Consider the following 27,971-nt stretch of genomic DNA (forward strand, 5'->3'; position numbering starts at 1 on the left):
GGCTCTCTCTTTTTTCTTCTTCCTTCCACCCCCCCCCCGGCAACTCCCATAAAATAGCAAATTATTGATTTGGGTACAGGGCGAGCCGGGTAGGGTGGCGGGGCGAGGAAGAGATAACCTCTTTAAATAATTCTCTCTTAATACACAAAGCAAAATAATTAAAAGGAATTGATAGATTCTCAACGCCTGCCCCCCCCCCCCGCAAAAACAAAAACACCCCATAAATTCACAAAATAATAATAAATCTCACCAAATGAGGGTTTTTATTGTTTCTGTTTTTTTGTTTTGGAAAAAGATTTTGTTAGAGGGGAAGGGGAGTCTCTGTCCCTCTCCAGTCCTGACTCCTTCCCCGCTCAGATTGATTTATTTTTTAATTCCAACTCGCCCAGAAGAGACATCCCAAGTCCACAAGTACTTTTCTCTCAGCTGCATTGACAGGATTTGACCACCATGTTGGAAAGCTGCTCCACCTTGGCTTGGCGGCCGACGTAGTACACAATCCCCAATGGCTCGAGCTCGTATGGGACGCAGCAGGGCGTGGCTGAGGCAGATGGGTTGTGTTGGGTGTACAGAGACAGGACCTATCGAAACAAAATAAGAAAATACGTCTCTGGAAAGGTAACAAGGCGGATTGATCACCCTAGGGAGCGGGAGGCCAAGTTTTCAGGAAAGCAGAGGTCACGTTTATAATGGCTGCCAAGTTTCACTCATGGCACTGCACGAGTACCGTATTTTTCACTCTATAAGATGCACCAGACCACAAGACACACCTAGTTTTTGGAGGAGGAAAGCAAGAAAAAAATTATTCTGAATCTCAGAAGCCAGAACAGCAAGAGGGATCGCTGCGCAGTGAAAGCAGCAATCCCTCTTGCTGTTCTGGCTTCTGGGATAGCTGCGTAGCCTGCATTCGCTCCATACACACACATTTCCCCTTACTTTTTAGGAAGGAAAAAGTGAGTCTTATAGAGCAAAAAATACGGTCATTTTTATTGCAGCAAAGCACATCACAGGACAGTGGCATTTTCTGTCGTTGCTCCCGGCCTATCGAATGCCCTTCCCACCTGCCGTCCTCAAAGAATTGGCTACCAGTTGCTTCCAGATGCCTTGTAGAGAGTTATATTTTTTTCCCCAGGCTTTCTCTGACCCAGAAGAACAGTTCATTGCTGAATTCTGTCTTTGCATCTGTTTCTATGAAACCGTTCTGTTGCTTTCCTTTTCCTGCTTTTGAGATTTTTTTAAAGCAGTTTTTGGAATGCTTCAAAACAAACCCCAAAGGAGGGTTGTGTGTGAGGAAGTGGGGTGAGATGCAAGAGTCAGAAGCCTTTTCGGGAGAGGGGGGCTGAGGAGCTTTTTACGTCCTCACCTGGCTGTACTGAGTGTCCAAGCTCCAGAGATAGGGACAGGCACCCATGCATAAGTTGGCATAGTAGCCCTTGGGTTGGGAGATCCACCGCCACTTTAAGTCCTTGCGGAAGTCGATGTACAAGGGCCTCACGCAACACTTCTTCTCCTCTGGTGACCTGGAGCGGAAGAATCCAATAAGAGTTGAGAGAATAATAATAATAATTACAGTGGTACCTCAGGTTAAGTACTTAAATCGTTCCGGAGGTCCGTTCTTAACCTGAAACTGTTCTTAACCTGAAGCACCACTTTAGCTAATGGGGCCTCCCGCTGCTGCCGCGCCGCCGGAGCACAATTTCTGTTCTCATCCTGAAGCAAAGTTCTTAACCTGAGGTAATATTTCTGGGTTAGTGGAGTCTGTAACCTGAAGCGTATGTAAGCTGAAGCGTATGTAACCCGAGGTACCACTGTATTATTATTATTTATTTATACCCCACCCATCTGGCTGGGTTTCCCCAGCCACTCTAATATTCCAACAGAATATTAAAAAACACGATAAAACATCAAACATTAAAAACTTCCCTAAACAGGACTGCCTTCAGATGTCTTCTAAAAATCAGATAGTTGTTTATTTCCTTGACATCTGGTGGGAGGGTGTTCCACAGGGCGGGTGCCACTACCAAGAAGGCCCTCTGCTTGGTTCCCTGTAGCCTCACTTCTCACAAGGAGGGAACCGCCAGAAGGCCCTCGGAGCTGGACCAAAGTGTCTGGGCAGAACGATGGGGTGGAGACTTTTCTTTGGGTATACTGGGCCAAGGCTGTTTAGGAGTAAGGTTACCAAACGTCCCCGTTTCTAGGGGACAGTCCCCGGATTTATAAATCAGTCTCCTATCATTTCCACTATCATTCCGACTGAAGTTGAAAAGTGTCCCTGGATTCATTGAAAAAAATCTTGTATCCTTAGTTTAGGGCTTTAAAGGTCAGCACCAACACTTTGAATTGTGCTTGGAAACGTACTGGGAGTCAATGTAGGTCTTTCAGGACCAGTGTTATATGGTTTCGGCGGCCGCTCCCAGTCACCAGTCTAGCTGCCGCAAAACCACAGATCCTGAAACCCAGCCAGGAGTGTAGTTGGAAATTCCTCCTGCTCCATGGCCCTTCTTCGTGTGCCTCCTCCTCCACAAGTGATCTGGAGCGTGGCAACACGAGAATGGGCCTTTTCTGTGGTGGCCCCATTTGTGGGATTCTCTCTCCAGGTAGTCTCGCCTGGCACTGTACATATATTTAAATGCCAGGCAAAAACATTCCTCTTCTCCCAGGCTAATTAAACTACTCATGGCCTTTTAAACTATGGATGCATTGTTGTTTTAGTTTGTTATTATGGTATTCATTTTTGTGTTTTTATATTGTAAACCACCCTGTGATCTTAGGATGAAGGGCGGTCTCTAAATTTAATAAATATTGCTTTTGTTTATTATAATGGTATTCATTTTTGTTTTGTTAATATTTTAAACCATCCTGTAAACTTAGGATGAAGGGTGGCATATAAATTTAATAAACAATGATGACGAGGAGGATGTGTTTTTAGATTGTAAGCCTTAGGGCAGGGACTGTCTTAATGTTGATTTTTGTAAGAAGTCTTTTTGGCTAAAGAGCTGCATAGAAGTGGATTCATTCATTCATAGAAGCATAGAACTGTAGAGTCGAAAGGGGCCTCAGCGGCCATCTAGTCCAACCCCCTGCAATGCAGGAATCTTTTTGCCTAAAGTGGGGCTCGAACCCATGAACATCAGATTAAGAATCTCATGCTTTACCAGCTGAGCTGTCACCCCACTTTATAGCCCAAGAGGCTCTCAACAGCGAAAGAGTCTCACACAAAAAAACCCGGAAGCCACTCACTGGCTGCAATAGTCCATGCCCGCCGCTCGCTTTTGCCGGCGGTTTTGCAGGTGGTCTGCCCGCTCGGGGGGCATCGCCATCACCAGAAGATAGGGAGGCTGCTGTTTCGCCTGGCTGATCCCTTGCTGATCACCCCTCCTTAATTTGGTGCCTGGAAACAGACAAGAACTCGTTAGCCATGTCGCACGAGCTTTATTTTGTTTTCAAACCATTTGGATGCTGCCATATGTGAAACACTTTGTGGTGGCACCTTTAGTAAAGGACCCCTGGCCATTAGGTCCAGTCGTGGCCGACTCTGGGGTTGCGGCGCTCATCTCGCTTTATTGGTCGAGGGAGCCGGCGTCCAGCTTCTGGGTCATGTGGCCAGCATGACTAAGCCGCTTCTGGCGAACCAGAGCAGCGCACGGAAACACCGTTTACCTTCCCACTGGAGCGGTACCTATTTATCTACTTGCACTTTGACGTGCTTTCAGACTGCTAGGTTGGCAGGAGCAGGGACAGAGCAACGGGAGCTCACCCCGTCGCGGGGATTCGAACTACTGATCTTCTGATCAGCAAGTCCTAGGCTCTGTGGTTTAACCCACAGCGCCACCCTTTAGAAGCGCATGAGTAAAATAATAATAAGGGTGAAGGCGCTTTGTAATTCAGATTGATCAAATGTTTCCCCGAGTACCAGCTTCCGACGGCATGGCTGGGGAACAGGAACTGGGCTGGCAGGGAAAATACCCTCCAGCAGCACTGACTGGAATGCCATTTACCACCCCAGACTCTTCCTAGGCCCAAGCCCTCACTGACGCTCTTCCCATCCCCTAACCCTCCTTTCGGGAAGCCTTCTTGGTCTCTTGATCATTCCTCTTCCTTGTCTGGGTGGGGGCAGAGCTCTCAATGAACCGTTAAGCAAAATAAGCATGTGCTCAGGGCATCGCAGAAATTTCCCATGGCCAGATTTTCCCCCCCACATTAATGGCCACAAGCTGCTCAACCGAGAGCTGGGTTTCTCAACGGAAGTCAATGAGAAATCCCAACAGGGCGACTATGCAACAAGGCTAGCTGGGTACCTTCTCTCTACTAAGTATAGATGCAGACGTGTTGCGTAAGATTAGCTTTGAGGATCTGACTGTGCCATTAGAAAAAGTCAGAGAGAGGAAAAATTCAAATGTAAAGGAAGTGGAAGTCCACAAAAATAAACATTGTTTTCCATCTTACTGTAGGTTACTTGTTTCATCTGAGAAAAAGAAATTTTACTTTGTGCTTTATTGTTGTTTATATTTCGAATTAGGTATATATGGGGGCACTAAAATCAGGAGGGCAGCTGCAGGTTGGGCGAAGGCTGTGCTGCCCTACCGACTTGGCTTGTTTCTTTCTGCCAGCAACCTTATGTGGTGCCCACCGGGATCAGGAATGTGTGGGGTTATGGGTGCGATTGTGGAGGAAGAGGGCATCCGAGGACCTTCAGGGGGTCAGATGCACTGACTTCTCCATTCCTTCCCACTCTGCTCCCCATGCTAGGATAGGCGATGGGAATTAAATGCTGGGTGCTGAGGAGCAGGAAGTTTGCCTATCCCATCGGCCCACAAGTGGGAAGGCAGTCGTTCCTAAACTGCGCTGGAGGCTCCTGGGAGCCAAAAAGCAGCCATTTGCCAAAGAGGCTGCCCACTGCACCCCTGTGTGAGCCATAGAATCATAGAGTTGGAAGGGACCCCGGGGTCATCTAGCCCAACCCCCTGCAATGAAGGAATCTCAGCTAAAGCATCCATGACAGATGGCCATCCAACCTCTAAGGAGAGTCCACAACCTCCCGAGGGAGTCTGTTCCCCTGCCAAACAGCTCTTACTGTCAGATAGTTCTTTCCTGGTGTTTAGTTGGAATCTCCCTTCTTGTGACATGAAGCCATTGGTCCGAGTCTACCCTCCAGATCTGGGGTCGGCAAGGCTTACCGGCCATGGGCTGGATCACTCCCACAGAGATCATCTGTGGGCTGGACCGGCACAGCGCGACATCAGAAATCGCGTCTGCGCATGCGCAGACACTGAAAATAGTGCCTGCGCAGATTTCTGGTACCTGCAAATGCGCAGACTCATTTCCAGCATAATTCGGTGAGTCCCTGTGCTGTGCTTCACCGGTTTAGCGCAGAGCGGGGGGGGGGGGGACTCTCGCTGAGCAGGCAGCTCAGTTCGGGGGCAGCTCGTGGGGCGGTAAAACTGTCTTTGTGGGCCGCACCTGGCCCATGGGCCTCACGTTGCCAACCCCTGCTTCAGAGTCACCACTGTGCTTGCCTCCCTACAACCAGATGCGAACCCACAGCCCAAAAAACAGGGGCACAGCAGAGATATGAAGCACCCCTGAGAGAGGGGAAAACGCCAACTCTTAAGTTTGCTGAAAGTAAAGTGAGTCAGGTGCACAGGTGTGAAACAACTGTGGGGAAAGGTGCCTTGAGGAAGGGAAGCGTTCTGAAATTCTGGAGCGTGCCAGCCGCCAGAAGCATGGCAGAACCACCCTTTCTGCGATCCGATGGTGAAGCTGTTTGCCGTCAGCACGGCAGCCTATTTTTAGCTGACGAAACCCAGCGGGTGTGTGCTAGTTTGCGTGTGCAAGGGGTGTGTGTGTGTGTGTGTGTGTTTTGCGGGTGCTCGTGCTTCGCACTGCCCCCTAGAGGAGGTTCCCATCGAGCTGAATCATGTGACGAAAGTGTCGCCGGAACTGGCACGGCACCCCCCTGCCACAACCCCACCCTAGGCAGAAGGTATGGCAAGTATGTGTGTCAGGAGGATGCGGAAGTTCTCTAGGCCCGATTCCCAGAAGGAGGCAAGTCTCGTCCTGAAGGCAGAATCCGCCGAGCCTGCGCTTACCAGTTGTTGACAGGCAAGTGACGAGAGAGATGCCAGGCAGGGACCGAAGAGAGCCTTTGGCGGGGCCTGAGAGCATGAGAAAAGCCTGAAAGATCTGGCCTTGTTTCCCACCTCGTCCAGCAGCCTCCTGTTCTCACAGTGGCCGGACGGATGCCCGCAGGATCCGAGCACAAGAGATCTCTCCCCTCCTGCGATTCACAACAACTGGTATTCAGAAACACTGCTGCCTCAAACCGTGGAGGCAATTTATAGCCATCAGGGCTAAGAGCCATGGATCGCCTTCAAGGGTGAAGGGCAGGCCATGAATTTAAATCAATAAATAAAGCTGGCACTACAGGCATTAGATGTAAACCCTACAACATAAGGACATTTCCTATCTCCCTGCATTTCAGGGGGTTGGGCTGGATGACCCCTGGCGTCCCTTCCAACTCTGCCCATTCTACGATTCTCACTTCCCTCCACAACTGACCCTCCATTTTTTTTGTCCCCCATTTTTCACTGGCAGCGCTGGCAGGGGAAATAAGAACGTTCTGGGATCGAAACAGAGAAGGAGAGCTGTCCCTGGAAAACCAGGACACTGACCCCATTCCTTAGCCCTTACCTTCAACTTCCACTTTCAGTTCCTCCGCCCCGCTTTCACAGGTACAGTGGGAGCTGAGGCGAAATCTTCCCAGAGGCTCTGAAATACAAACAACGTGGATTTTTGTGTGCCGTGCTCATAGGCCCCAGCAGGATTGGCAGAAGGATTTGAACCCGCAACCCCGGAGGCACACGGGCCCAAAGGTGAAGACAGGCATTTGCCGCATTAAATCCAAGTGCGCCTTTCTCCTCCAGAGCTCAGCCCATGTGTGTACGGGAAGCGGAAGTTGGTTGCAGACAATGTCTGTTGGTTGCTCCTCCCTGACCCCCAATCTTTACACAAAGTTTTGGGTGTCTGATTAGGGAGGTTGCCTTTTTTTTAAAAAAAAGTGGCAAACACGTAGATAGGAACATTAACATCTGTGACAGTAATTCAATCTGAAATTCAGTTCTCCAGATTTCCAAATCAGTTTTTTTTTAAAGTCCTAATGAGACTTCATTAGCATTTTAATACAAAATTCTCCCAATACACACAATTCCATGTGCAATTTTGTCCGATGTGCTTATTTCTGCCGAACGATTTCCACCTAATACGACACACTTTTTCCCCAAGCTGTTTTCAGCAATGTATCCATGCACTACGTCACACGAGCATATCTATCTATTTCTGCGATTGTTACTTGGCTGAGGAAACTGTGCTGCGAAATCTGGAGAATTGCAAAATTTAAAACGACAGCAGCTGTGTTTTGGTCTGCGTGTTGTTTCTGAAAGTGTGAGTTTATTATTATTATTTATTTGCATTCTGCCCTTCATCCCAAGAACTCAGGGTGGTAAGGTAAAGGTAAAGGGACCCCTGACCATTAGGTCCAGTCGTGGCCAACTCTGGGGTTGTGGCACTCATCTCGCTTTATTGGCCGAGGGAGCCGGCGTACAGCTTCCGGATCATGTGGCCAGCATGACTAAGCCACTTCTGGCGAGCCAGAGCAGAGCACAGAAACGCCGTTTACCTTCCCGCCAGAGTGGTACCTATTTATCTACTTGCACTTTGACGTGCTTTTGAACTGCTAGGTTGGCAGGAGCAGGGACCGAGCAACGGGAGCTCACCCCATCGTGGGGATTCGAACCACTGACCTTCTGATCAGCAAGTCCTAGGCTCAGTGGTTTAACCCACAGCGCCCCCCGCGTCCCTTTATTTGCATTCTGCCCTTCATCCCAAGAACTCAGGGTGGTAGGTTTGCCTTAAATGCGAGCTCAGCTGAATTCCTCCCTCATCCTCCCCGAACATAAAGGCGCTCAAAGCATGGCAAGATCTGAGCCTGTCTTTGATCTGTGGGCAGCCCTGGCCAACACGGAAGCTGGGCAGTGAGGGTGGCCCTCTCTTCAATATGATGCCCACCTTTCCTCTAAATCACCACACCCCAATATTTCTCTACCCATTCCTGCAGCTGATGACTATCGTCCCCTCTTAAGCTTACTAAGGCAAAAAGGGGTTTGAGATCAGAGAGGGTGAGTTGCAGGCAGACGGCCACCCGGACACAAGAAATTTAGTGCTTGCAACGTCGCAATCCCTGCCTTCCTCTCCTCTCCTTTCAGTAGCAACCTGTGCAAAGAATGCAGCCGAGGAGTGGCGCAGGGCAAGTGTGCCTGACGCATGTGCACTTTTGATCTGGCTCCTTCCAAAACACGGTGGCAGCGTGCCCAGGGCGTGGTGTGCCGACTCAGCAGATTGTGGCATTGTTTGTTTTTTCCCCAGCCCCCTTTCTCCCCCTCTCACCTCCGGCACAAAGGCAAAGCAGGGAGAGGTTGTCCCATGATTCTAGTCCCCGGGGAAATAAGCATCTTGGCACTGCCTTGCAGGAGCAGCTAGGACTTAGAGGCAACTAAGTTTGTTCTGGGTATAAGCTTTTGTGTGGATGCACACTGCACACGAAAGCTTATCTCCAGAACAATCTTAGGTGGTCTCTAAGGTGCTACTGCACAGTTTTTTAATTTATTTTGACTTCGTCAGACCAACACGGCTACCTACCTGAATCTGGAAGAAGAGATGTCTGTCAATAGATGGGCTTGCACATAACGTTCAACCCACGGTTTCCTTCAACCGTGGTTTGTTCAACAAATCACACATCATCTAACAGGCTAGTTTGCGTGAAAGCTGGCTGCTACTGCCAGACATGTGCTATGCCAGGGATAGCCAATGTGGGGCCTTCCAGATGTCGTTAGACTACAACTCCCAACAGCCACACCAGCATTGTTAGTGGTCATGGATGATGGGACTCATAGCCCTACAAAGCTTGGCTTCTTTTTCGGTTGCTCTTAAAAGCAGAGACATCACCTGGCCGACTAAGGTCCGTATAGTTAAAGCTATGGTTTTCCCAGTAGTGATGTATGGAAGTGAGAGCTGGACCATAAAGAAGGCTGATCGCCGAAGAATTGATGCTTTTGAATTATGGTGCTGGAGGAGACTCTTGAGAGTCCCATGGACTGCAAGAAAATCAAACCTATCCATTGTTAAGGAAATCAGCCCTGAGTGCTCACTGGAAGGACAGATCCTGAAGCTGAAGCTCCAATACTTTGGCCACCTCATGAGAAGAGAAGACTCCCTGGAAAAGACCCTGATGTTGGGAAAGATGGAGGGCACAAGGAGAAGGGGGCGACAGAAGACGAGATGGTTGGACAGTGTTCTCGAAGCTACCAGCATGAGTTTGACCAAACTGCGGGAGGCAGTGGAAGACAGGAGTGCCTGGCGTGCTCTGGTCCATGGGGTCACAAAGAGTCGGACACGACTAAACGACTAAACAACAACAATGCCTTTGTAACCCAGCAGGTGTCTGGGATCGAGGGTCCAAACAAACCATAGTTCAGCAAGGCTGTTGGGTTTGGACGTGCTAAAGGTGGCATGGTTTGCGAGTCAACAACAAACTTGGCAGAGAACTAACTGTGGTTATTCCGGTGGGCTAGGCTCAGTTCTTCCAACAAACCACTTTTTAGCCTCTAGTTAACCATTGTCCTCTTTTGTCACATATCCTGTTCTTCCTCTCCCCCAAGCAAATTACTCTTTCCAGCTGCCATCAACTCTGGGACCCTGCCCCGCTCACACCTTTAGCCACTTCCTGGCTTACCTGTGCTTCCAAGCCACTGCCGGAGGACGGAGGTGACGTCAAACGAAAGCCACTCCTTCTCGTTCTTCACCTTCACCATACGGCCATCCATGTAGTACCAAGTGCTGTTGATCGAGTGGATCTGCTCCTGGACGGAAAGGGTAAGTGTAAACAAAGCAGTCTCTCCATCTCCGACATAAGACCCAGAGTGGTTCATTGTTTGACAGAACAATGTGCTGAAGCAATTTGAATTCAAATGCTACGCTTAATTTCTAGTTCAAGGTTCCAGTTTTTGGGGCAGAACTGGAAAACAGGGGCAACATCTGCAGAAGAGCTAGGGGAACAATGAAGTGGGCATTCGGTCTCTCCAAATTCTATGTCAATCTTAGAAGGCAAACAATCCTGTCCTGACTCCTGTTTGGGACTTGATATGAATGAAGGATCCTTAGAAATAATCCACAGAAGCTGTCCTCTAAATCAAGGATCGTCCCTGGGTGTGAATAAGAGAATGCCTCTGAGCATATGCCGAGAGATTTATAATAATAATAATAATAATAATAATAATAATAATAATAATAATAATAATAATTTATTATTTATACCCCGCCCAGCTGGCTGGGTTTCCCCAGCCACTCTGGGCGGCTTCCAACAGAATATTAAAATACAATAACCTATTAAACATTAAAAGCTTCCCTAAATATTTCTAGATTCCAGTTCCCTCGCTACAGACACCTCTTCCCCACAATATTTTGATTTCTGCAACTGAAATACTCCAGACTAATGCAGGCAAACAAATTTCAATTTCTCTCTCTCCCCCCCCCCCATTCTCAGGGATAGAATGCGAATGAATGATCATTAGCAATGATCCAGGGGCCTATCTTTGAAATCAGCTGTTGTCCCTGGGTGCAAATAAAAGAATGTCTCTGAGCATGTGCAGAGAAATTTCCTCCTTTCACCCACAAATAACCATAAGCATCTCCAAACAGTCTGAACAGTTTACAGGCAAGAGGGTACAACTTGTGGGCATCTTTGAATTCCGATAGCATTTTCCCATCGTACCTGGTAAAGCTCCAATCGCTGATCCTGAACCGTTCCAGAAATGCGCATTCTCAGTTCAGCACGGTACAGCAGACTGGAGTCATGAAGGGTTTTCCGGATGTGTGATAAGTTGAACCCAAAGAAGACAGAGTAGGGTGTCTTTGGTATGTAGCCTTCTGCACAGAGAGAATAGGAGAGGAGTCTTGAGTTGTTTTGTGTTTGTTTGTGCTGGTTCCATTTCAAACACGACCAAATTATGTATTTCTTCCTTTGGAAGGTGTCAAGAGAATATAAGCTTTGCAAGAGCTTCAGGCAACGTCTGAACTCCCCAGCAACCCGATTAACATCCCAGCAAGAGTTGAGCTGCAAATCGCTGAATGTTAGGAATTTACAAACGAAATGGAAAACAGAATTTACAATTGGAATGGAAAACAAAATTGAGCTTTGGAGGGTCACAGGGCTGCTGGATTCGGTCACCATAAAGACACTTGCTCAGAGAGTAAGCCCCAATGAAGACAACAAAATTGACTCCTGAGTAGGGATGCACAAATATGTCCATTTTGGTTCCTCTCAGTTTCTCAGTTTTATAATCTTTGGTTTTCTACATTTCCACAGGGGTTTGCGATATCTATCTACATATAGATATATACCGTATTTTTCCGTGTATAAGACTAGGTTTTTTTAACCAAAAAATTAGGTTTAAAATTGGGGCTCGTCTTATACATGGGTAGTGCTGAGGGATGTTTTCTTAATTTGGAGTCCCCAAAAATAGGAGCCGTCTTATACGCGGGGGGATCTTATAGAAAGAAAAATACGGTGCATCCTCATGAAAATTCACCGGCATTTTCCTCTGGATATACCGTACATACTTTTGTGTGCAGTTTTGCCTAACGCACACATTTTTGCAAAGCAATTTTCACTATTTTTTCCTGTCATTTTCACCAACGTAGGCATTTGATATGCAAACTCCACCTCTTTATATGCATTTTTTGTTCCAATTACAGTGGTACCACAGGTTAAGTACTTAATTCGTCCCGGAGGTCCGTACTTAACCTGAAACTGTTCTTAACCTGAAGCACCACTTTAGCTAATGGGGCCTCCTGCTGCTGCTGCGCCGCCGGAGCACGATTTCTGTTCTCATCCTGAAGCAAAGTTCTTAACCTGAAGCACTATTTCTGGGTTAGCGGAGTCTGTAACCTGAAGCGTATGTAACCCGAGGTTCCACTGTACTCAGTTGGAGAACTGCATTGCAAAATTCAGAGCACTGCGAATTTCAAAGGACGGCTGAATTTCGATGCAGGTATTGTTTCAGACAGTGTGGGTTAGGTAAATTCACCTTTAAATGTAGACTGAACAGACTACTTCAGAGTAAACATGCACCAAATCCTGCTGCACCCCTATTTCTGTGGGAGAAAGTTTCTTTGCTTATATGTTCAATTTATATGTCTGTGCAATGTTTAAGGATACAGGCATTCATCTTGCGTTAGGGTTTAAGGACTCTGACACAAGCCATTTTCTTTTTCTTTTACTTTTAATGCTTTATTGAGATTAAAAAGCAAACAAACAGTCATCAAAAGAATACAGTGGTACCTCGGGTTAAGTGCTTAATTCGTTCTGGAGGTCCGTTCTTAACCTGAAACTGTTCTCAACCTGAAGCATCATTTTAGCTAATGGGGCCTCCTGCTGCTGCCGCGCTGCCAGAGCTGTTCTCATCCTGAAGCAAAGTATTTAACCCGAGGTACTATTTCTGGGTTAGCAGAGTCTGTAACCTGAAGCATATGTAACCTGAAGCGTATGTAACCCGAGGTACCACTGTATCTTGGTTCCTCTTCCATTCCCACAGAGCCCAGAAATTCTGGCTCCAGCCTCTGTAATACACCTTGCCAAAAATTAACTTACTTTCTTCTTACGTAACTGTCTTTCTATAGAGACTATCCGCAACGTATTTGATATACTGCACTCTTCTTTTTCAATCATTTGTTGTTGTTTAGTCGTTTAGTCGTGTCCGACTCTTCGTGACCCCGTGGACCAGAGCACGCCAGGCACTCCTGTCTTCTTTCAATCATAGCATATCACAATTGTCTTATTTCCCTAAGGTTTTCTACTATTCCGCAAACCATTTTCAAATGCTCCCACATTCAACAGAAATCTACCTGCAAGTAAGGCAAAGGAAGAGGAAGCTGGGATCCAGAAACATTCTAATCCAGTCCTCTGGAAGTTCTCCTTTTTGAAGAGGAGCAATTGAAACTAATGGCATTTTAATTTATTTATTTTTGCCGGCTGGCATTGACTTTTGATGCCTCTCATTTGGTGTGCCTTCACCCCTCAGGCTACAGGACCTTCTGCCCTTGCCTGTTCCAATGACATGTAGATACCCTAAGTTATCACATGGTTGCCAACTGACCAGAAAAACCAAGATTAGACTGCTTCTATGCCCTTATAAGGGACGCGGGTGGCGCTGTGGGTTAAACCACAGAGCCTAGGACTTGCTGATCAGAACGTCGGCAGTTCGAATCCCTGCAACAGGGTGAGCTCCCGTTGCTGGGTCCCTGCTCCTGCCAACCTAGCAGTTCGAAAGCACGTCAAAGTGCAAGTAGATAAATAGGTACCGCTCCGGCGGGAAGGTAAACGGCGTTTCCGTGCACTGCTCTGGTTCGCCAGAAGCGGCTTAGTCATGCTGGCCACATGAGCCGGAAGCTGTACGCCGGATCCCTTGGCCAGTAAAGCGAGATGAGCGCCGCAACCCCAGAGTCGGTCACAACTGGACCTAATGGTCAGGGGTCCCTTTACCTTTACCTTTATGCCCTTATAAATCACTTGATGCATGGAAATCAGCAGGGACAAGCTTTTTCGCCTCATGCAGATAAGCATCAGCACCTGCTGACACCTGCGAAGCAAGTGGCAATTTAAAAAGCACAGGAGCGTGGGCTAGATAAAAAAGTTGGCAACCTCATCTTCCACACCCTACCACTCTTCTTTGCAGCTATGCCAAACTCCAGCCCAGATTCCCTGGCAGGATTCTGTTGCCTCTGGAGGGTCAAATTTCGGAAGTATGTGAGAGTGGAGTCAATTAATAGCGATGGGCAATCCGAAACGCCAGAGGGGACTGCTTGGGTGGATCCCAGGTTTCTGCTTCCAGATCTCCAGGAAGACGCCATATCCTAATGCGTACATCAATAACAGAAACAAGAGCCAAGCAGGAGCTCTGGAAACCTGCTTGTAAATGAATTTCTTATTTAAATCCCACGCCAGCCTTTGCCAACTTCATAAGTTTTGGACTACAGTGGTATCTCGGGTTACATACACTTCAAGTTACATATGCTTCAGGTTACAGACACCGCTAACCCAGAAATAGTGCTTCAGGTTAAGAACTTTGCTTCAGGATGAGAACAGAAATCGTGCTCCGGCGGCGCAGCAGCAGCAGGAGGCCCCATTAGCTAAAGTGGTGCTTCAGGTTAAGAACAGTTTCAGGTTAAGAACAGACCTCTGGAACGAATTAAGTACTTAACCCAAGGTACCACTGTACAATTCTCATTCACCCAAGTCTTAGAGTCATAGGCAAAAATATCTGCAGTGGCGAAGGCTGCCCTATGACCACTGCCTCTGTATGGGCCTCCCCATGCTTTTCCATGACTCAGGAATGGCTAACTGCATATTTCTGCGTCAAGTGCAACTTCAGAAACAATTTAAGCCTACGTACATTATCCTCCCCATTTCACAGATCCCGGGACTGAGGACGGGCAAGGTTGCCAAACTGCAACAAGATCTTGCTCCTTTATACATAGGAATCTGGTCCTCTGTGTGTTTAAAACAGAAAAGGGACCCCTGACTGTTAGGTCCAGTCGTGGACGACTCTGGGGTTGCGGCGCTCATCTTGCCTTACTGGACGAGGGAGCCAGCGTATAGCTTCCGGGTCATGTGGCCAGCATGACTAAGCTGCTTCTGGCGAACCAGAGCAGCACACGGAAACGCCGTTTACCGCTGGAGCAGTACTTATTTATCTACTTGCACTTTGACATGCTTTCGAACTGCTAGGTTGGCAGGAGCAGGGACCGAGCAACGGGAGCTCACCCTGTCGCGGGGATTCGAACCGCCGACCTTCTGATCGGCAAGCCCTAGGCTCTGTGGTTTAGACCACAGCGCCACCCGCATCGCTCTGTGTGTTTAGGTAAAGGTAAAGGTAAAGGGACCCCTGACCATTAAGTCCAGTCATGGCCGACTCGGGGGTTGTGGCGCTCATCTCGCTTTATTGGCTGAGGGAGCCGGCGTTTGTCTGCTTGCCAATCAGTTTAGATTCTGCACTAAATTGACTGAGACTTCCATTCCAGAGTTTAAAAGCAATAGGACATAAAGTGATGCTTTTTATTTCCTTAGGGGCTTCCTAACTTTCTTCCCATAACCTGGCCGCGGCTTTCCTAGTAAGGTCGGTTAAGAGAGAGAAAAAGGATCCTTTGGCCATCCAGAGAGTTTCCATCTGAGTGGGGATTTGAACCCAGGGCTCTCTGGTTCAGCTCCAGCACTCTGCAGGCTTTCTCTCCCTCTCTCTGAAAGCGAACGACCACAGGCCACAGACACACCCCAAAACGAAGCCCCATATTTGCAGCCGTCTGACACTGACACAGCATCTATTTATGGTACAGGAAGAGTCTATTTTTAAGCTTCTCTTCCTCGCAGGATCAAAGAAGCTTTGACTCCAGCTCCTCATCCCTTCTCGTCCCACATACATGGTCAAATCAGCTGCCCTGCAAGTTCCCATCTCCAGGACAAAGACTGTGATGTGTAAGGGGAACGCTCCCTTTCTTCTTCATCATTCCACCCCCTTAATATATATATATATATATAGCATGCAGTGCTTGGCAAAGGAGAACAGGGTATGCCCATTTTGCATTTAAGCGAACGTGGAGTTCAGCACAAGAATCAGGGGAAGGAGAGAGACATTTGATAGCTGCATGGCAAGCAGAAATTCTTGTTTTTGGGGAAACCTTTCCCAGGCGCCCTGTCTCACGGTTTCTCCTGGTTCTACGGCCCGCATCTCTTTCTTGCGCCATTAACAGCAGGCTGGCAAGCAGAAATTTAGTTAATTTAGCAAATATAAATGTTAAGATTTTCCTGGCCTGGAAATGCAAGCAGGGAGGGAAAGTTTCACTTAATTAATTCCTGTCTGCATGTTAGGATGGTGCTTTCTTTAATTTTTAAAAATCTGCTGGTACAGCTGTGTAGGCAGCATCTTTTTAAAGCACATTCAAAGACCATTCCTCCCCCTGCAAAATAAAAATAAAAATCATGGGAACTGTAGTTTACCTTCGCACAGAGTTGCAATTCCAAGCACCCTTAGCAAACTATAATTCCCAGGATTATTTAGGGGGGAGGAATATGCTTTGAATGTGCTTTAAAGGTATGGTATATATGCTGCTACTCATTTGCTGTTTCCCATTTGAAAGGGTAAGAATTAAATTTTATTATTTAAAATTTATCAGCAACAAAGGCAGAGGAGGAGGGGCCTAAGTTGCCCAAGAAGAAATGAAGGTAGTCTTCTCTGTTTCTATCCTGGTCAAATAAGCTCTCATAGCAGATCACAAAACATTAAACATACAACGAAGAACTTGCGATTCTCTATCACTAGCCATCATTGCTGGGTTGTCAACCGACTAGGGGGGTGGAAAAGCTTAGTGGCAGACCAGCAGCAATCTGTAGAAATCGACAGCCGAATCTTTTCACTGGTGTGGAGATAAAATAGTACAACCTGCTATGGTCTGCAAATCAAGGCGCCCTGAAAAGTCCAAGAGTTTTAGGGTGGCAAGGAGAAAAGAGACAGCTGGTGATGCTATTAAGAATAAAAACCTGGTCCTAGTTCTTTCGAAAGACGTATACACACCCTAAACTCGACTCATCTCCAAGAATGAAGAATCAAACCTGGCTATCGTCGGCCATAATTTTTGCAGCTCCCCACCTCCTCAAAGTTTTCTCTTTTCTGTACCTTCCAGCTAAGATTTCATTTCACGCACCTGAGGAAGTGGGCTTGAGTCCACAAAACCTTGTGCCACAGTACATTGTATGATAGCCTTTAAGATGGCCCAAGACTCTTTGAGTCTAACTTGGGGTACCTCAGTGGAAAGTCCTCAGCACCCTCCCCCCAAGTCTCAACGCTGCTCCAAAAGCAGTATTCAGAAGAAACCTGACTGCCAGACTTCCACTTCCCTTCTTCAAAGTTTGGTGCAGTCAACGCTTTTCGTTTCCACATGACTCTTGCAGAGGGAGGCTGTGGTCTCTTGTAAATTGAGGATTTATGTTTTACAGCTGCAAAGACAGAGATAAGGCTGTCTCCATTGAACAGCCCCAGCTTATCGGGCTAAGGAAATTCCCAAGCTATTTTGGGACTTTCCAGTGTTACATCTCCAGAGATAAGAGGATGAGATCGGTTTCTATCTACTGTCCTTGTGACCTTGTGAGTGGTTCATGGTGTCTGTCAGCCTCAGTTTCCCTCAGCTGTAAAATGGGGATAAGACTATGAAGCCCTGAATGGCATTTCTAGGCAGCCTTCTCCCATAAAAACCAGCAAACTCACCAAGATAATCAATAGAGACTGGGTAGCTACCTGAAATGGCCTCCTCTGTCGTCTTTTGGATTTATCCTTATTTAATCTCTGCCTGTAGGGTTTATAGCACTGTGGCTACTGCTGTTGATCTCTTGCCGTGCATTCCTAACCATTTCTACTCCCAATGTGTACTGCTGAACTCAGTTCATTTGCACTGGCTTAGGTATGTTTGTTAAACCACTTTCGAGGCGAAGTACTAAAAGGCTGCGTATAGGTTTCTCATGTAAACAGGGAGGCAAGGGTTTCGCATTCCATAAATCCAGATACTCCTGGTGCTTCTGTATCTGGAAGAAGGATCTGGCAATAGGAACATAATAAGAGCTATTCTGGATCAGCCAAAGACCATCTGCTCCAGCATCTTCCAAGCAGAGCCTACTTATGCTTTCCTGCAACTGAATGAATGAATTTACTTTATTACGGTCACAGACCAGCATAATTCCTGCAGCTGGTCTTCTGCTTCTGTCTAATCTTCTGTTAAAGCCAGCCATGTTGATGCCCACTGTAACATCTCACGGGAGCAAATTCCTCGTGGCGTTTTCATTCTCGGGGCACTTTCTTTATAGCGTATTTAGAATTTGGGGTCGGTGCAGGATTTCAAGCCTATTTCATCATTGCAAAGTGGCAGAGTGGGTGCAATTTTCTACCCTGCAAGCATTTTCTGCAGCCCACACTTCCTGACCTCCACGAAGTCTTGCCCTGGGTTTTGACTGACGCATGGGCACCCAGGAAGGCGGCAGACCATGGGACCAGCAATTTATAGAATGAAAAGACACTCATGAACCCCTCCGTGCCACCTCAGAAGGAAAAGTCCTTGCATCGAGATCCCTGCACCGCACACCTGAGAGTTTCACTGGGAGCCTTCTCTCCCCTCTGATAATTTTAAAGTGCCGTTTCTTTCCTTGTTAACTGATGCAGAATGGTTGGGGGAAATGAAGAGGTGTTTGCGTTGAATTTTCAGCACAGTTCCAGCGTCAAGCCGCTGCCGCAGGCCAGGAAGCGGCAGGACCAGGAAAGCAGCAGACCACAGAAGGGAGTAAGGTGGACTGCAATCAGAAGTTGGTTACTTAGGGGGCCATTCTTCCCGTAGGAAAAGGCCCCGGGGAAGCCAGGCTCCGGTCCGCCCACCTGCTTAAACTTTCCACGTGGATCAACTGTTAAGTCACGCTGGGGAAATGTGGGTGGCTTGACTTCTGTCGAAACAGGGAAGTCAAGCAGCGCTGCTACCTCCCCACCCGCCCCCAGGGCCTTCTGCCGTTGTTTGTTTTGCCAACTGCCCTGGTCGGAAACTAGCAATTCCCCCTGTTCCAAGGGGCTGTTTGAAGGACGGATACTCTGCAGAAACTTCCAGGCGTGCTATTTTATCCTCACACCAGGCTCTTTTTGGGGGGAGGGGGGCAGAGGGGAGGATGCAAGTCACCAGAAATGGATCCCTAGCGTGGGGATCGGCAGCTGGCAGCCTCTGTACCAAATGAGGTCCTCTGAGCACACGACATGCCAACCAAATGGGCAGAGAAAGGGCACGGAATGGCCCCTGTGTCCACAGGTGGGAGGTGGGTCAGGATGGAATGGCCCCTGTGTCCACAGGTGGGAGGTGGGTCAGGATGGAATGGCCCCTGTGTCCACAGGTGGGAGGTGGGTCAGGATGGAATGGGCCCTGTGTCCACAGGTGGGAGGTGGGTCAGGATGGAATGGCCCCTGTGTCCACAGGTGGGAAGTGGGTCAGGATGGAATGACCCCTGTGTCCACAGGTGGGAGGTGGGTCAGGATGGAATGGGCCCTGTGCCGACAGGTGGGGGGTGGGTCAGGATGGAATGGGCTCTGTGTCCACAGGTGGGAGGTGGGTCAGGATGGAATGGGCCCTGTGCCGACAGGTGGGAGGTGGGTCAGGATGTAATGGCCCCTGTGTCCACAGGTGGGAGGTGGGTCGGGCTGGAATGGGCCCTGTGTCCACAGGTGGGAGGTGGGTCAGGATGGAATGGGCCCTGTGTCAACAGGTGGGAGGTGGGTCAGGATGGAATGGCCCCTGTGTCCACAGGTGGGAGGTGGGTCAGAATGGAATGGCCCCTGTGCCGACAGGTGGGAGGTGGGTCAGGATGTAATGGCCCCTGTGTCCACAGGTGGGAGGTGGGTCGGGCTGGAATGGGCCCTGTGTCCACAGGTGGGAGGTGGGTCAGGATGGAATGGGCCCTGTGTCGACAGGTGGGAGGTGGGTCAGGATGGAATGGCCCCTGTGTCCACAGGTGGGAGGTGGGTCAGAATGGAATGGCCCCTGTGCCGACAGGTGGGAGGTGGGTCAGGATGGAATGGCCCCTGTGTCCACAGGTGGGAGGTGGGTCAGGATGGAATGGCCCCTGTGTCCACAGGTGGGAGGTGGGTCAGGATGGAATGGGCCCTGTGTCCAAAGGTGGGAGGTGGGTCAGCATCTCAGCACTGTAGGAAAAAAATCCAGGGTGTGATGATACTGGGATGGGGAACCTGCAGCATCCGAAGAACTGTGCATGCACACAAAAGCTCACACCAATAACAAACTTAGTTGGTCTCTAAGGCGCTACTGGAAGGAAATTTTTTATACTGTGGTCCTCTAGTTGTTGGTGAGCTCCAGTCTCCATCAGTGCCAGCCAGCATATCTGACAGTGAAGAATGATGGGAGCTGCAGGGCAACAGATTCCTGGCCACTTTTCTAAACCATGTTCATGGTATGATGGGTGATATGCAACAGGGGTTCAGTGGGGGCTCTTTCCCACTTTCTGTCTACTGAAGGATGGGGTAGAAATAGATTCAAATAAATATATCAAAAAGACAAAACGCATCTGGGGTAGCTCAGTCAGTGGAGCACGAGACTCTTAATCTCAGGGACATGGGTTCAAGCCCTACATGGGGCAAAAAGATCCCTGCATGGCAGGGGGTTGGACTAGATGACCGCTGAGGTCCTTCCAACTCTACCATTCTATGCTTCTGTGAATGAATGAATAAATGAATGAATGAATGGACTTCTATGCAGCTCTGTAGCATAGACTCTTCCAACGCTATGATTCTATGATTTCCAGTGAAAAGAGGGTTCAATCCAAAATAGTGTTAAGTCACTCGTTTCCTTAGCACAAGGTTTTCTGCTTGTACAGTGGGGACTGTCTCCCCTCTCCTCCTCCCTGTGTCCCCCCCCCAATAAATTGTGGGATTCCCCCCACCTTCTGAAGCCGGTTTTGGGAGGGTGTGCCTGTGTTCAGTTCCACAAGCGTAAATCCTCGTGCTAATGCAACAAGGGCACTGTACACCACTCTCAGTCTTGAGATGGAAAACCCACAAGTTCTCACAACCCATGCCAGCTATCCTGCGAGTGCCGCAGCCAAAAGCAGGGTCCCCCCCCCCCGAAATTGCCATATGTCCTTGGTCAGCAACTACAAAAGAAGTCCAGAATAGCCACACCAGATCAGACCAAAGGTCCATGGATTCTTGCACCCAGCGGTTGCATCAGCAGACAGACAGCTGTTTCTCGTAAGACTGCGGGACATGCAAGACAATGTCCTCTCTGGCACCTGGCATTTAGAGATATACTGAATCTGAACTGGAGGTTCTATGGAGCTATTGGGGTTCATAGCCCCCGAGAGACCTATGTTCCATAAATCCAATTCCCTTTTAAAAGTGTCCAAGCCTGCAGCCATCAACACACCTTATGGATTCAATCAACGGAACTGTGTTGTGTGAAGAACACCTTTCTTTCTCCTGTCCCAGATCTATTGCAAATTCAGTCACTGGGTGAACTTGAGTTCCAACATGCATAATCTCCTAAGCCTCTGTTGCTGCGGCAGGAAACTTGCAGCCCTGAAGATATTGTCAGACTACAACTCCCATCATCCCTGACCGTGACTGGCCAGAGTTTTGGATTCCCAAAACGTCTGGAGGGCCACAGCTTCCCCACCCCTGGTTTAAAACACTGCAAAAGCTGAAATAAACTGGAGCTTCTACTCTCACTCCAGAAAAGGCTCCTGCACCTTTAAGAGTCTTCTTAGGGCCTCAGATGATAAGCGGGTAGGCATGAACCTCCATGTACAGGGGCACTATACTTCTGGTTAAGATACAGTGGTACCTCGGGTTAAGAACTTAATTCGTTCTGGAGGTCTGTTCTTAACCTGAAACTGTTCTTAACCTGATGCACCATTTTAGCTAATGGGGCCTCCTGCTGTGCCACTGCTGAACAATTTCTGTTCTCATCCTGAAGCAAAGTTCTTAACCCGAGGTACTATTTCTGGGTTAGCAGAGTCTGTAACCTGAAGCGTATGTAACCTGAAGCGTATGTAACCCGAGGTACAACTGTAATACACCTTGCCAAAAATTAACTTACTTTCTTCTTACATAATTTCTATAGAGACTTCTATAGAAGTCTTTCTATAGAGACTATCCACAACGTATTTGATATATCACACTCTTCATTTTCACTCTTCATTTCTGGGTTAGCGGAGTCTGTAACTTGAAGCGTCTGTAACATGAAGCATATGTAACCCGAGGTACCACTGTACAAGGAGTAAATAAAAGGGGAAAGGCCATAATTTCCATGCCTCAGAGCTTCTGCTTCCACCCAAATGACAGAAAGTTGGGCAGGATTTATCCAGCAACATAACGCGACCATTTGCATCGGTGGATTTTGGAACGAACTTGTTAAAACCTCTTTTTCCGACTGGGTTGTGCTTTCAACAGCCGCCCGACCTGAGTAGGCGCACTGGGGAGGAGACAGCAATTACCCTGGCCTAACGCATTCCGAGGGAAGGGGATTTTGCTTAGGCAAGGCAAGGAGGACCCAAACACCTCCTTGGCAAAAACGACCGGCACGTGCTGGCACTATCCTGGGCTGCCATCTTATCTCCCAGAGACTACACAAAACGTACAAGTTCCCGCCTCCGCCTGCGGGCCCGAGTTCCGTTTCGGCAGCGTGCCAGCCACTCCCAGGCACGTAATTACACCCCAAACAAGCCTGAGACGGCTGCTCCCTGGGTGGATGCGGGATCCTCTGATCCAAGGGAAAGATCCGATCTTTGCAGATTCGGGCCTCTTCAGACCTGCTGCCAACACCCCCCCCCCTCCTGGGCCTGCGCATCTTGTTCAAAAGCCCTCCATACATTTTCTTCTTTTCTTTTAAAGCATATATCTTTTGTCTCCTGTCTCTCCCCCAAAAAGACCCCACCCAGCTCCAGGCATCTGTTGGTGCATTTAGGTGGCTCGTTTTTTCCACACGAGGAGCAAACTTCTGTAAAAGGTGGGGAGGAAAGAAACAAGAGTTCTGCTCTTCCCAGCAAGGGTTGCAGAAAGCCCAGTATAGCTAAAAGTTAGGGCTTCCTGGGTGCAAATGCCCAGCTTGCCAACTTTTTCCTGCTGGCCCTGCCTCTGTGCCCTTAACAACAGCTGTTGGATGCTAAGAGCTGCTTGACAGTGAAAAGGACTCCCTCAAAAGGCGGTTTCTCCTTCTTTGGAGAAGGAAGAGTAATAATACCACTCTATTCTGCCTTGGTCAGACCACAGGCTGAGACCCTACCTGCCCGCGGATTGTCTTGCCAGAGTGGTGCATGCTCTAGTTATCTCCCGCTTGGACTACTGCAATGCGCTCTACGTGGGGCTACCTTTGAAGGTGACCCGGAAACTACAACTAATCCAGAATGCGGCAGCTAGACTGGTAACTGGAGGCGGCTGCCGAGACCATATAACACCGGTCCTGAAAGACCTACATTGGCTCCCAGTACATTTCCAAGCACAATTCAAGGTGTTGGTGTTGACCTTTAAAGCCCTAAATGGCCTTGGCCCATACACCTGAAGGAGCGTCTCCACCCCCATCGTTCTGCCCGGACTCTGAGGTCCAGCACCGAGGGCCTTCTGGCGGTTCCCTCATTGCAAGAAGCCAAGTTACAGGGAACCAGGCAGAGGGCCTTCTTGGTAGGGGCGCCCGCCCTGTGGAACACCCTCCCATCTGATGTCAAAGAGATAAACAACTACCTGACATTTAGAAGACATCTGAAGGCAGCCCTGTTCAGGGAAATTTTTAATATGTGTGGCATTTTAATGTATTTTTAATCTTTGTTGGAAGCCGCCCAGAGTGGCTGGGGAAACCCAGCCAGATGGGCGGGGTACAAATAATAAATTACTATTACTATTACACTTGGGAGTACTGTGTCCAAGTCTGGGCACCACACTTTAAGAGGGATGTTGACAAGCTGGAAAGTGGGCAGAGGAGGGCAACCAAGATGATCAAAGGTCTGGAAACCAGGCCTTATGAGGAATGGTTGAAGGAGCTGTGTATAAAGCAAAATAAAAAAATTCCTTTCAGTAGCACCTTAAAGACCAACTAAGTTAGTTCTTGGTATGAGCTTTCGTGTGCATGCACACTTCTTCAGATACCATGCACACGAAAGCTCATACCAAGAACTAACTTAGTTGGTCTTTAAGGTGCTACTGGAAGGAATTTTTTTATTTTGTTTTGACTATGGCAGACCAACACGGCTACCTATCTGTAACTGGAGCTGTGTATGTTTAGCCTGGAAAAGAGGAGACTGAGAGGAGATATGACAGCCATCTTCAAATATCTTAAGGGTTGCCACATGGAAGATGGAGCATGCTTGTTTTCTCCTGCTCTGGAGGGTAGGACTCAAACCAGTGGCTTCAAGCTACAAGAAAGGAGATTCCGACTAAACATTCAGAAAAATACTTTCTGAGAGTAAGAGCTGTTCAGCAGTGGAACAGACTCCCATGAGAGGCGGTGGACTCTCCTTCCTTGGAGATATTTTTAAACAGAGGTTGGGTGGCCATCTGTCAGGGATGCTTTAGCTGAGATTCCTGCATTGCAGGGGGTCAGACTAGATGACCCTCGGGTCCCTTCCAACTCTTAAGATTCTACGATTCTGTGAGCTGACCAGGCGAAACCTTTTCTGGCGTGGAGGCAGTGATGTGAGAAAACTTCTTCCTGCTGTATGTTTGTGTGTTTCTGGAGTCAAGCTTGCTGTGGAAGTCCCAGGAGCAGGGGGCGGGGAGGGGGGAGTAGCAGCCAACCCTGAGGAGTAAGCAAAGGACCCCTGCTTGAATTTTCAAAACGGAATTTGCAAACTTTGACCTGCCCGCAGCTGTGCGGTAGCATTGCAACACGTTGACCAGCAAGGGGCCTTCAGGGAGAAGTGGTGAAGGCGACTCTGAAACCGGGGGGGGGGGGGTGTTTGCTGGGCTGTTTTTGCCGGAAATCGCAAGATCCGATCGACCAAACTCCTTTTTCACCGCCAACTCCATCCCCACTCGCCCCAGGGGGAAAGCTGATTTTTGCACACACACATACAATTTCCTCCCATCCTCAGAGGACTTCTCACGGGTGCCTGGCTTCACAGAGCGCCTGCTGACACGGCTATAACATGACAGCCCGGATCCTCGTGCAAAGAGAAAGGAAGTGGAAACTAGAGGCAATAGCTTTCTCTCTCTCTCTCTCTCTCTCTCTCTCTGGAGCCAACAACAGCAGCTAAGAGGCAGAAACGATACAACCTTAATCCGCATTAAGACCATACCGATTCTAATCACGACACTACTCACCTGCCTTAAACCTGCTCCTAAAAAACCCTAATTGGGTCCTTTTTTTTTTTTAACACCAAGCCTCCTGTCTGGGAAAATGGCTTATTTATAACTTCCGAGTATGTACAGAGTCCACTTCTCGTGTGACCAAGTGCCGGCAGCTTTCCCGTCCCCTCCCTCCCCTCCACCCCAAATTTCTGGAATTAAAAGCATGGATGTAAACCTAGGCTGCTTAAGAATAAGTTTATAGTTTATAGAGTGGGTCTGTCCAACCCCAGTGTTGTCTGTCTGCAGACTGTAGGAGCTGCTCTTCCGGGTCTCTGTTAGAGGTCTGTTCCTGGGGTCTGGGGAAGGGGGCTTCTCTGCCTTTTCCCCACTGAACTGGGTCCCCCTCTTCTGCCAGAATGCATTGCTGTCCCTGATGAAACTGCGCTCTGGCTGGCAGCCAGTACTGTCAGCTCAAAAGGCAGCAAATTCTGGATCCTGCCTGGTCCCACTGCCCCAGACTGACTGACCAAGTTCCGCCTGCCCCCGTTTCCTGAAATAATAATATATATTTTTAAAACACCGACCCCCGTATCAAGGGCCAGCCCTTATCATGGATACCTTGGCATGTGGTGGTTGCAGTGATCAGATCAACTCATGCCAAATTCCAGCTGCTGCTGCCGCCGCCTCCCTGGGACCAGGCAGAGGGTGAGCATCTCCTGCCATGTCCAGAACTAGTAACAGCTTCTCTGCTCTTGGTTTTATTTCCTTTGCTCTTGGTTTTATTTCCAATTTTCTTGCACTCTTTGTCACATTAGGTTTGCACCCAGCTCTGTGCCTTTAAGAGCCTGGCCTGCAGAACATTTAAGAGGTAAAACTCTTCCCACTGTTTTCCAGGAAAAGCTTCATTTTTTGAATTTCCGCCTTCCGGGATGCTGCACAGGAGCAGGGCCGGAATAAAAAGGTGGCCACCTTAGGGGAAACCCCTTTGCCACAAGGTATTGGTGGTAAGTCCTGAAGAATTAAATAAGCTTCCAGGTTTTAGGGTCAAGGGTAAAATTATCCCATAAGAGGCGCTGCTTATCCTTTTCCAGTTTGTATCAACATCTTAGGAACACGCCAACCTCTCACCCCTCTTCCCAAACCCCTTCTTCATCTCATATTCTCTGGCAATATTTATTGCCATTTTACACACAGAATGCTTTTTTTTTTTTTTTTAAAGGTCTTGCTTAAACTCTGGGTGCGAATCCTGCTCCATTGCATCGCTAAACCTAAGTGCAAAGTAACAAACATTTCCTTCTCTCTCTCTCGTTCTTTAAATTAACCTTTTTATTATAAATCAATATTAGGAGGCCTGGGAAACAGCAGTGGGTGGCCTGGGGGCAAGCCACTGTCCCAAGGCCATCCATCGGTGCCTCTCAGCCCTTTATAGCAGCTTGCAAGGTGCTCAGCGACCCCCCCCCGCTATTTTTGAAGTCTCAGGCAATGAAATACCTGGCAGGTGCCCCGAGTTTGCCAGCGGGTCGCACCTTACCCCGGCCTAACATTTAGAGTCGGTTGCCAGCTTTTTAAATTGGCCCTGCACCTCTGCCTAAAAGCTGAGAAATCAGGGGTGAGGACTTTCCCTTTAAGTGGGGGGAAAACTGAATTTCTGGATGTCACCCTGTTCCTAAAGGAATAGGAGCAGGGTCGGGTGGGGGGGGACAACCAACCTAGCCCTGGTTCCTCGTCCTGCTCTAACCAGTAGACCTCATGGCCTGCCCTCCTAGATACAAACACCCCCTTTCTCTCCCGTGGTCTCACCGTGGTTCGGGGGAAGCATGTTGAACCTGTGCACCTCCTTGGCGTAGTACTCTTCCTGGGGGGTCTCCTTGGAGTCTTCCGCCGTCATTTCCCGGATGACTTCCAGGGTGCTGTTGTACAGAGCCACAATGTCTTCGGGCAGCACCCGCGAGTCGGGGTCTTCCACCTCCGGCGGGCTGGTCAGCTTGAGCTTGCTGAGGATCTGGCCCCGAATGGCCTCGATCCGCTTGCGCTTTATCATATCCATGTCCAGAGTTTTGCAAGTGGACAAGGCAAGAGCCGCGCAGAGGTGCTCCAGCGCCAGGAGCAGGAGGAAGAGCCAGCCAGCGGCCCGCGAACACCGAGAAAGACTTTGCCAGCCGCAGGCTCTCAAAACCAACATCTTCATGATTTCTCCACCCCCTTGTCGCTTCTGCTCTCGGTGCCAAAAAGGAGCGGTGGGGAAAGCAAGACGAAGAAGAGCCGGCCTAGTTTCTTGCCGTTTTTTCTCAGTCCTTTCCCTGCATCTGACAAAGTAGGCTGTTTCCTACAGAAGCCCCACTCACCGTCGAGTCCCTCAAGTATAAAGCGCCGGTTTCAGATTCGAACCGGTTTCAGATCTGTGAACCGTCTCCAAAGTCTGGGCTGCCGGTTTTCAAAAGTGGAGGAGACTCACCTTACGCTTAGCAGAGCCTCGATGCAGCCCATATGCCTGGCGATTCGGAGGGCGCCCACGTTCAGCCTCGGCACCCGGCCGTGGCAGCCCGAATGCCCATCACCGGGGAGGTCGAGGCTCTGTCTCTCACCGGTTTTCGGTTCGAGGGATCGTGTTCTTGGCAGGGTGAGCCTCTCAGAGGTTGCCAAGAATTGCTTGGATCTTGCTGGGATGTGGCTGGCTGCAAAAGACGCGGGCCAAATCCGGTGTCACGACTGGGGCATCCCAAGGCGATTGCGCTCCTCCGTCAAGATCGCTGCTGCCGCCGTTCTCCCTGGAGCCAGCTGGCCTTTCTGTCTTCCTTGCCAGGAAAAGCTATAATTTCACCACTCCTGTTGGGACTTGCTGGCTGCAGGGCTTGGAGGTTTTTAAAGCCGTCTTTTTGCCTCTCCCCAGCGACAGCTCCACCCAGGAAGTGAAGGAGGGGGTGTGCACCGCTGTATATATAACTCCTTCGCTGGGGAGCAAGGCAGCTGGACAGCTACCGTGGCAAAAGCCGGAGAACTTTTATTTTCTTTTATTCTGCCTGGCTCCTAAGCTTCTCTTTTCTCCTTCCC

The 27,971-nt window shown here is 48.8% G+C and overlaps 1 protein-coding gene across 1 annotated transcript; it reads right to left on the reverse strand.

The window, feature by feature from the left end:
• Positions 1–244: 244 nt before the first annotated feature.
• TGFB1 (transforming growth factor beta 1) lies at positions 245–27,971 on the reverse strand. The gene is made up of 7 exons (XM_081869313.1): positions 26,721–27,971; positions 10,826–10,980; positions 9,788–9,914; positions 6,691–6,768; positions 3,241–3,391; positions 1,364–1,520; positions 245–581 (listed from the first exon to the last, which is right to left on the reverse strand). The coding sequence occupies exons 1-7, from the start codon at positions 27,106–27,108 to the stop codon at positions 423–425; spliced, it is 1,215 nt and encodes a 404-aa protein (XP_081725439.1). The 5' UTR covers positions 27,109–27,971; the 3' UTR covers positions 245–422.

The sequence above is a fragment of the Podarcis erhardii genome (genome assembly GCF_964252035.2).
Source record: "Podarcis erhardii genome assembly, chromosome: 7".
Taxonomy (NCBI): domain Eukaryota; kingdom Metazoa; phylum Chordata; class Lepidosauria; order Squamata; family Lacertidae; genus Podarcis; species Podarcis erhardii.

Coding starts and splice junctions, on each gene's coding strand:
- TGFB1 (XM_081869313.1), bottom strand. CDS start 27,108: ATGAAGATGTTGGTTTTGAGAGCCTGCGGCTGGCAAAGTCTTTCTCGG. Junction 9,915..10,825: donor AGCGATTGGAGCTTTACCAG/GTACGATGGGAA, acceptor CTTTCCGTCCAG/GAGCAGATCCACTCGATCAA. Junction 1,521..3,240: donor GGCATGGACTATTGCAGCCA/GTGAGTGGCTTC, acceptor CTTCCGCTCCAG/GTCACCAGAGGAGAAGAAGT.